This window comes from Humulus lupulus, chromosome 6 (assembly GCF_963169125.1).
Source record: "Humulus lupulus chromosome 6, drHumLupu1.1, whole genome shotgun sequence".
NCBI lineage: Eukaryota > Viridiplantae > Streptophyta > Magnoliopsida > Rosales > Cannabaceae > Humulus > Humulus lupulus.
In genome coordinates, this window is record NC_084798.1 from 174,157,939 (window position 1) to 174,168,512 (window position 10,574).

Sequence of the window (10,574 nt, forward strand, 5' to 3'; positions counted from 1 at the left end):
ATTTTTTAAATTTATGAAATTATATAAAATCCTACAAAAAATTAATAATTTTTTTAATCCAAATATAGTTTTGAAAAAACTAAAATTGATATCTCTAAACTAAATTAAATTAAAATCTCAACCAATATATATATATATATATATTTCAAAGGTAGATAATTAAGCACATTTAAAAATCAATCAAGCAAAAAAAATAAATATTTTAATTTAGTTTAGAAATCTTGATTTTGGTTTTTTTTTAAATTATATTTCGATTAAAATCTATTTATGTTTATTGATTTTTTATTTATTGAATTTTATATAATTTAATAAATTTTAAAAATAGTTTTATTAATTTTTTTTCTAATTTAAAATCAATTAATTAATAAAAAAATTAATATTTTTTTAACTGTAACATTAGCAAACTGTTATTAACTTGGAGGGAAGTGGCAAAATTTCACAAATGGTATAATTTTGGAGTGCAAAAGTCTACCAGTGTTATAGTTTTTTTGGGGGAAGAAGCATTTTGTCCTATTAAGAAATAATAAAAAAACATACTTTCTATTATATACCTCTAAAATATATAATATAGTACTTATATATTAATTAGTTTGTTATTTTTAATAAAAATATTTTTATACTTAAAATATTTTAAGAGAATGAAATTTATTAAGGGTGCTTTTATCTATATTATATATTTTTTCTTATTAAAGGTGCTTAATAAATTTATTAAGGGTGAGTTTAAATAGAAATGTGTATAGTAAGAAAAAAAATTAGAATATAGATAGAAGCACCTTTAATACATTTCATGCTTCTAAAATTTTAAGTATGTAAATTTTTTTATAAAAAAAAATAAAAAACTAATTAATATATAAGTGATATATTAAATATTTTAGAGGTATAATAAAAAAAATATTTTTTTAATTTGATAAAAAAATTTATGTCAATTTACGAAAATAATATATTTGCTAATAATTAATTAACTGAAAGGGTTAAAAAGAAAAAAAAATGGCTGCTATATTTTTTTTGGATTAAAAATCTTGTTTTACCTTTATAAATTAGGCTTTATTTAATAGAGTATAACAATGGGACATGTGTGAGACAAAATATAAATGTTGGGATCTAATTGCTACAAAAAAAAATGTAAAATTTACATTCTTTACAATTTTTTATAATTTAATTACAAAAATACATTTCCTAATTTAATTTACATTACTACCGTTTTTTATACTGCTTTTTTTCAATTTTTTTTATTATTTTCTTTTTGTGTTTTTTTCACGGTACTCTTTCTCTCTCTCTCCAGTATCTTTTTTTTATTAATTTCTTACATTTTCTCTTATCTTTAATTTAAAAAAAAAATCGATCACACCGCTAGTCGGTTGAAAAGCGGTACCATCGCGACCTACTCTTCAAGGTGATTATTTTGATATGTGGGAAGCATATGTTTTTTGGCCGTCAATGGAGAAGATGACCACAATGAAAAACAACATTTTAGTTTTTTTTTTATATTGTGTTGACAAAAAAACAACTAAATTTTAAACTTGTTCAAAATTTAACATACTAAAATTTGTATTCTTATTTTACATTTAAAAGTTACTATATTGCATTCTAAACAACTTAAATTTATTTAAAAATATTCCAAGTAACTTTTTAAAAATAGATTATTTAGGATATTGTTTGATAACTTTTAAATAGAATATAAAAAAGTCTCTTTTTGATAACTCACTAATTTTGTTGGTTACTTTAAATTTGTGACATACTAAAAAATTTAGTCATATATCAAGTGGTAATCAATTGGTATCTTAAATGATTTATAAAAGTGAAAATTACATCTAGTATTGATTTTTTTTTATTTTATTTACACTTTTACCATCGCGGCATACTCTTGAAGGTGATTATTTTGGTATAAGACAAGCATTGGTTTCTTGACGTCGCTGGAGAAGATGATGAGGATGGGGTCGTTTTTGTGTTATGTTTGAAAAATAATGTTTAAGTTTCTTTTTAGCTTTGTTTATTAAAAAAAATATGGAAAAGTTTCTTAAAAATTAGAATAAGTAATTTCTGTGTTGTATTTAAAATGTAACTATGTAGTTGCTTTTTATTTTGATAAATGAAAACTTAATAATAAAAGACCGAAATGTGTATTTATTATTATAATTCGAAAGTTACTTTTAAGTTTATTTTTTGTTTGATTAATAAAAAAAACACTATTACCCCCATATAAATTACATTAGTAACTAAAAAGTGAATTAAAATTTTTCATTAAAAAAATTACTGTATAGTATACTAAAAGTAACTTTTAATAATAAGCTATATAGTAATTTGTTATATTTTATTTCAATTCTTTAGTTTATAAAAATGACTAATCGGCAATGTAAAAGTATCTTAAATAATAAGATACTATAATATAACTTTAAAATGACTAATTAGTGTCTTAAGATAGAAAATTTTCAAAAAATAAGTATGGTAACCAAAATGTATATAAAATAATATGTTATAAAAATTATTTTTTTCATGAAAAAAATAACTAATTGGTAGCTTATTAACATTTTAAGTAACAAAAATATTAAAAACAGAAAAATTAGGATTTCAAAAAAGTTTCAAATTTGAATATATTACTTTTAGAATTTGACATTTTTTGATGACGTAGCAATATATTTTTATAAATAAAATTTTGTAGGTAATTTTTGTAATTATTTTATATTATAAGTATATAATTGTAAAGATTTATACAAATAATAAAGCTCGGGGAGCCCAATTAGTATTTACTCTTATTTTAGCAAAAGCTTTTTTACTGCAAAAATAGTATTTCGTTAAATATTATACAAATCCAAACTTTTTAAGAAATTATTGGGCATATGAAAATCAAAATTTTAAATCTCTAAGGAAAAAAATGTCAAAAAAAAAAGAGAAGAAAAATTTATGAAACTAAATTATAAAATTTAAAAAAAAAAAAAAATAGAACAACATTTAGAGGATTTATGTTATGCATTAATTCAAACAAGAGCTTGTTGTATGAAATATTTATTACTGCCCCCAAAAAAAAAAGAAAAAAAAAAGAGAGCTTGTTGTGGAGGAAAGAAAAGGTTGCGAGTGGGGAATACACCAACACTTATTGCAGTTTCTTTATTTTATTTTAATAATTTTGTATTTTATGCAGTTGAAATTTGTTGGTCAAGGTATTCAAACCCAACAAGAGCAGTGGACACATAAAAAAAATAAGGGGAAAGAAAAGAGAAACTCCATCCATATATATATGAAGGGAACCGATGAAAAAAAAACTTTCACCAAACGAGTAACAGACACTCCTGCTTTATACACAACCCATAAATCATTCTCGATCAAACCCCAAAACCCACTCTTGCTTTCTCCTTCTTCTTCTTGAATTAGTTCTCTTGCATAGTAGTTTCACAGAAAGAAACTCTCTTTTGCAGAGAAAAGTTTCCAACTTTTAAAAGAGAGCATATATATAAAGAGAGAGAGAGAGAGAAAGAAAGAAATGGAGATGGAGAGTAGAGGTTTGAGTTGTAGAGAGACAGGGAGAAAAGAGTAAAAAGCATTGTATATTCTTTGTCTAATGGTGGTACAACTGAGGAAGAAGAAGCAGTGGTATTCATTGAAGGGTGTTGTTGTTTGTCCGTTTTACCCCTTTGTTTTTGGTCCACCTCACCAACCCATATTGCCATCTTTACCAAAAATTCTAATTCTTTACTGGATTATACTTCACAGCCATGAATAGTTTGCGGATTTTTGCTCAGATTTCTCAACTCTTGCTATTTTTCACTCCAATTGGTACTTTCTTTCCCTCTAAATCTCTTTGATTGAAATTGATTGTGGTGATTTTGGTTTATAATAGCTGAGTAATATTTATTTCAACTATCACAATATGTTTTTGTGGTGGTCAATAGTAGTCAAGTTTGGAATATTTTCCAGACGATTTTTAAATTTCTTTTCTGGGTTTTTGTCTTTAGTTGTTGTTATATTGATTTTGATTTCAGTTTGTATTGATTGATTATGCTGAAATTTTACTCTATCTTGAAAAGTGGGTCTTGCTGTTTGAGTTTGCATTTTTTATTTCATTATTTATTTTTAAATTAGAGTTCTTTCTGGTTTGCTTTCTTATGGATTTTTCGAATTAGAGCTCTTTTTGTTGAGTGGGAAATACTTTTTTTATAATTTTGCAATTTCCTTTCTGGGTCTCCTATATAGGTTTTATAATTCTCCAATTTCCTTTCTGGGTCTCATGGTATTGCCTCTATTTTATTTTTATTATTATAATTTAAAACTTTTATGTTCTCTGTGTTTCTTTCCTATGAAGTCAAGTGTGTTGTAATGGAATTAATCCAGTGTAATATTTATATACTATATATTTGCATATCTGTATACATAATTTTATATATAAGTTACTGGTTTGTGTATCTGAAAGCGTACTTGTATACACCAAACATTTACAAATAAATGATGGCGACATATTTATAAGGTTCTGTTCTGGTGGACAAGACCGAACTTGCTCCGGTTCTCTGTTGAATGTCATAATATTTTGCACACTAACATTTATTTATTTATATATATATATTTATAAGGATTATCACTTAAATAGAAATTCCTTCGAAATTAATTGCTTAGTTTCCTTGGATATCCCTCATTGTTTTGTATAATAAACTTTATTTGAATCAGAGAATTGATGCAGTTTGTAGTTTGTACAAAATCATATATTGAGAAGAGGAATATTGTGAAAACTTACTACTTTAGGCACACTGGGCCTCTTTTGCAAAAAATTATAGAAAGTTTCTGTTTGATAATTTTTTGAAAGTATCCAATCTTTCTGGAATTATGTCACAAGAAGAAGCCTTTTTCCCATCGTATATGGTGTAGTGTAGAGAAAGTGTTATTGCGTATTAAGTTTTTTGCTGTTTTGTGGCTGAAGTTTCTGTTTGTGTTTTCTTTTCCAGCCTCTCACAGGGCACAAGCGTTTACTGGAACTTATGGAATAAATTATGGGAGAATTGCAGATAACATCCCTTCACCGGATGAAGTTGCTGCTCTACTCAGAGCAGCAAAAATAAAGAATGTCAGGATATACGATGCGGATCACAGTGTTCTCAAGGCCTTTAGTGGTACTGGACTTGAATTAGTAGTTGGACTTCCAAATGGATTACTTAAAGATATGAGTGCGAATGAGGATCACGCGTTGACCTGGGTTAAAGAAAATGTGCAGTCTTTCTTACCTGAGACACACATTGTTGGAATTGCTGTGGGAAATGAAGTCTTGGGTGGGGGTGATTTAGAATTATGGGGAGCTCTTTTGGGTGCTGTGAAAAATATATATAAAGCTGTAAACAACCTTCACTTAGCTGATGTAGTACAGATTACCACTGCTCATTCACAGGCTGTTTTTGCTAATTCTTACCCTCCTTCTTCATGTACGTTTAGAGAGAATGTAGTCCAATTCATTAAGCCACTTCTGGAGTTCTTCTCCGAGATTGGATCTCCTTTCTGTTTAAATGCATACCCATTTATTGCCTATATGAGTGACCCGGAGAATATTGATATTAATTATGCCCTTTTTCAGTCAACACAGGGGATTTATGATCCAAAAACCGATCTTCATTATGATAACATGCTTGATGCTCAGATTGATGCTGCTTATGCAGCTTTAGAGGATGCTGGATTTAAAAAGATGGAAGTTATAATAACAGAGACAGGGTGGGCTTCACATGGAGATGAGAATGAATCTGGTGCCTCGGCAATTAATGCAAGAACATATAATTATAATCTGCGAAAAAGACTTGCAAAGAAGAAAGGAACACCTTTCCGACCGAAGAATGCTGTGAAGGCATATATTTTTGCAATATTTAATGAAAATTTGAAGCCTGGACCAACATCTGAGAGAAATTATGGACTATTCAAGGCTGATGGCACCATTTCATATGACATTGGGTTTCATGGACTTGATTCTTCATCTGCGGATTCATTGTGTTTATCTTCGAAGGTAAAATCTTACCTTTCCTTTAAAAAATGCATTTGAACCATTATAAAATTTTCTAAATTTGTCACTGCAGTAATAATGAATGAACTATCATGATGTACAAGTAAAAGCATAATTGGTAGAAACTGGAACGCTCATAGAAAGGCGTTTATATCATATAGTTAAGGAAAGAAAGTTCATAACAATAGGCTCTAAATATTGTTCATTTTAGTTCCCCCTGCCCTTTTTCTTTTGCTGGTACAACAACATTTTAGGAGATTATCTATGACCAAGCCTGATACCAACCAATCAATTTTAAATGAGGTGACAAGAAAATCTTTGTAATATTTGTTTTCATGTTTTCTTATAGTTTCATCTTCCTCAAAAAAGAAAGTTACATCTTGGGATAGTTAAATAAGAGCTTTGAGTAGCCAATGTTGACCTATAGGCAGATGCTGCCATTGTGGACTTTTGACTTTGATTATTCTTCAATTCCTTAAAACATGCATATCCAAGTCTTGACCTTGGTGACCTTAACTGTTTACACATGTCAAGTATGTTTTTGGTATATTATAGTATATGATGGTGGGTACTAAGATTTGAAAGCATTCATCAATGAAGAATTTTTAATACATGATCAACCTGACAAACCATTTTTGTCACAATGAATAAAGGTGGTAGATAGTAAAACTAAGCTTTCTACTAACAATGTTTTGATAGTCAAGTAGGGGTTCAGGAAGATTTCATCTTTATTTTCGGTATATTCATGATCTTTTTATAACCTTAATTTGCTTCATTAGCTAATTAGGTGTTTTTATTTTTTTTCTGATTTACAGGATATTCCAGCTCGAAGCTGGTCTCAATGGCACTCCTTATTATTACCAGTTTATGCTACAGCACTTCTTTTGCTTTTGAGATAAGAAAAATTGAGGATTAGTTTCTGGAATATAAGATAAAAAAATTCTCTTTCCTTTAAATTAGGCACCAAACCAGGCTCAATGTGCTCTTTAAATGGTACCATTTCATATCTCATTTCCAAATTAAAGTACCAATAGAACAATAATTATTGTATTTCTTGAAATATATAAGAAATTGTTGAATAGGTTTTATTCATCTCAGCAAATGCATTTCCATTTTTTTACAAGTACAGTTTTTGACATTTCTGTTCATTATAAAATAAGGGATGATGCTACCATATTCTACATTTTTGTTGATCCCAAGTTTTTTATTTTTATTTTTTTAGTTCTTATTTAAATGTGCACAGCTTATCTGTCAGCCTCACTATGAACTAGTATTTCAAGTTAAATTCATACTCCATTGAAATCACAAACTGTCTTTTTGTGTTTTAATCACAAAAGGGGGATTGTTTAGTGCACCTCACATCCCTCGCCCCTTCGGTTTGAGGAGAAATCTTGGAAACCATTGAGCTGCTATAGCGGCCTTATCTCATTCCTTTGCCATAACTCTCGCTGAGAGTGCCACTTTTAAGGCTGAGACTGAGATGATTTGCCATGAGAATTTGAACTCCGAAAGGTAACATGGGAGGGAGACATCCCTACTGCTACACCACAATCTCGATGGTTCAAATTGTTTATGATTCTTGGAGTTTGGATATTTATGTTTAAGATGATTCTTTGAAGACTGTTTATAGCATGTTGCTTTCTCGTGCTAATGTTCTTGTGTGGCTGTTTTCTTGTTTAGGATATGACATGTTCTTATTTTTGAGTCTCTGTTGTATTTAAATTGTTGTTTATCTTTGAGTTCTGTTTATTGATATTGTTGTGATAAGTGAATGCCTTGTAATTTGTAAGACTATAGAGATGCATATTCTGTTGTTTATGGAAATTGTCAAGTGATAAGATGATAGCCTATGAAGTTATTATCAGTTATTGGAGATGTCGATTGCTTCATTAGAATGTTGTCCTTTGAAATATAATAACTGTTTTAACATTTTATTTGTATAAAAATAATAATAAAAGACAATGTTGTTATTCATTAGAATAATTATTTACAAAGAGCATAAAATAGCGACACTTGAAATTTAATAATAAGCACTGGAAATGAACTCGAGTAATTTTAAGCATTGTTTTTCATACATGAATGACCCATTCAATATCAAAATGGCCGTTTCTCTGAAGATAATATTTCTTTGTTAATTTCCAAAAAAAAAAGATAATATTGTTTGTTAATACTTGTATGCATTTTTCGAACTCATATCCCTCTAATTATTTATTTATTTATTTATACACTTTGTTTTCAGAGATTATTGTTTAATTATATTTGTAGAGGTTTCTAAGAATATTTTAAGCCATTGCAATTTGCAGTATTGTGTTCTTTATTTGATATATTTCCATATCAGGCCTAATCTTTCGCTTAAATACAACGTTATTTTTTTTTTTAAAACAAAACTTTATTGAACAAAACAAAATTACAAACGAATAGGCACTTCGGCCTTAACAATAGGGGACCACTCCTATCCAATCAAAAGACAAATGGATAGCTAAGCTGAAATGAGCTAGACAATCAGCTACCATATTCAACTTTCTTCCCGAATGAAAAAAAGACGGACACTTATCAAAGGATGAGCTTTAATCACATCCACAATACAGCCCCAATCCTTGTAGCATCTATCTCTACTGGATAAGCTCTTCATCGCACGAGAACAATTAGAAGTGATATGGGATCTATACATGGGCATGCCTGAGATGGGTGAGGCCTAAGACAAAAAAAGGAAAAAAAATGTTATTTTTCTAAAATTTGGGGTTTTTTTTGTATGTAAAAATTAATATTTTTCTAAATTTGGGGGTCCTTTAGGGTGGGGCCCTAATCGTGGGCGTAGCCCGTCTATACTCAGGCACGACCCTGAATCTTTGGCATTCCACTCTCTGAGCTAGCTCCAAACCCAATAAAATTGCTTGAGTTTCAGCTACTTCAATTGGCATATGCCTCGGAATGAACTTGATTTATGCTTAAGCGAACTGACCTTGAAAGTCTCTAATCACAGCACTCAAACCACTCCCATCTCCAGCTATAGACAAAGCAACATCACAATTTATAAGCAATTCACCTCTAACTGAAGCTTGCCATTTTGGGTCATTCAAATTATCTGACCAATTGATCTTGGTAGGAGCTAATTCTGTGTTAGGTAGAAAAGAACAGCCCCAATCAACATCTGCTGTAACATTTGGAAGAAAGCACACATGAATGGCTCTGTTCGACGATCCCAAGCCACCCAACAAAGAACAACAAACAGGGAAAACTTAGCTTCAGATAAGGTAGGTTTAACAATTCTCAACAATTGCATGATGTCAACCTAAAGCCTGCCTTAATCTTCTCAAACAGACCAGCCCCTTTCCAAAATTTTTTTAGCTTTTACACAGCCAAATAGCATGAAAAGTTGACTCCTCTTCCAAGCAACATCGATGGCATCTAGTAGAAACTTTCATTCCACGATGAGATAGATTAACCAATGAAGGAAGCCAATTATGGGAAAGTTTCCAAAGAAACATATGGATTTTCGGAGGAACTTTAGCATTGCAAATCATAGACCAGCCACGTTTCCAGACCTCAATATCAAACGGACTAGCCCCTTCCGCTGATAGTTTAGAGACATGAGAGCCACTCTTCACAGAATACCGCCCATCCTCAGTGTAGTGGCAAACTAGAATGTCTTCTGCCTTAAACGAACATTGGGGAATGCTTAAAATCCAACTAACATCATCTTGATGAAATAAATCAACAACAAAAGCCACATTCCAGCTATCATCTTCATTCTTCAACTCGCCGACCTTAGTATTAGTAGCAACCAACGGAGGAACACAAAGTGTGAAAGTGGAGGGCCTTGCCAACCACCTATCTTCGTTAACCCTAACCTCATGACCACCACCAATCCTCCACCGAGCACCCTCTAATAAGATCTCTCTTCCCCACAATATACTACGCCAGACAAAAGAGCTATAGGAAGTCAAATTAGTTTTCGAAAAAGAACAGTGAGGGGAATAACTCTCTTTCAAAACTCGAGCCATTAAAGAGTTATGAGTACTCACAATCTTTCACTCTTGTTTAGCCAAAAGAGCCTTATTAAAAAGGTCTAATTGATGGAACCCAAGACCACCTTCCTCCTTTGGTCTGCATAGATCTTCCCACTAACACCAATGGACTTTCTATTTATCTAAATAATTCTGTTGACGCGGTTTTTTGCCAACAGTGAATTATGAAAATAGCTGGGATGGATTAGTGCTTAATGGTAAACCGCAATAAGAAAATGATACTCAAGAGCACCAGAAAAGAACTCTCAAGAACACTCATCTTTTTTATGTGGTTCGGTGGTTAAAATCCACCTAGTCCACGAGTCTATATTATTATTGTTTTCTCTCTAAATTTTGACAGAGTTTTTGCATTACAGAAAACTATCTCTCTTCCCTATCCAAGATCTTAGTATTTATAGAGAAAATCCATGGATAGACCTTGGGGTCATCACGTGACTTAACCCTCAGTGTGACCTGTACCACACTAATTATAAATATTACAATTTATACTAAAGTATGGTCCGATCATTAGGTAAAACTAATCATGGATCCTCAGAGATAATCAGTCATGTCATGCCTGACCATGCACGATTATATTA

At 30.4% G+C, this 10,574-nt stretch overlaps 1 protein-coding gene across 1 annotated transcript; it reads left to right on the forward strand.

Moving 5' to 3' along the window:
* Positions 1 to 3,195: 3,195 nt before the first annotated feature.
* On the forward strand, positions 3,196 to 7,151 carry LOC133782737 (glucan endo-1,3-beta-glucosidase 14-like). The gene is made up of 3 exons (XM_062222108.1): positions 3,196 to 3,771; positions 4,932 to 5,971; positions 6,784 to 7,151. Exons 1-3 carry the CDS (start codon positions 3,711 to 3,713, stop codon positions 6,865 to 6,867), a joined length of 1,185 nt encoding a protein of 394 aa, XP_062078092.1. The 5' UTR covers positions 3,196 to 3,710; the 3' UTR covers positions 6,868 to 7,151.
* Positions 7,152 to 10,574: the final 3,423 nt, after the last annotated feature.

Excerpts from the sequence above, each read along its gene's own strand:
- LOC133782737 (XM_062222108.1), top strand. The coding sequence starts at position 3,711 with ATGAATAGTTTGCGGATTTTTGCTCAGATTTCTCAACTCTTGCTATTT. Across the intron at positions 3,772-4,931 it reads GCTATTTTTCACTCCAATTG|CCTCTCACAGGGCACAAGCG; the intron begins GTACTTTCTTTC and ends TTTCTTTTCCAG. Across the intron at positions 5,972-6,783 it reads CATTGTGTTTATCTTCGAAG|GATATTCCAGCTCGAAGCTG; the intron begins GTAAAATCTTAC and ends TCTGATTTACAG.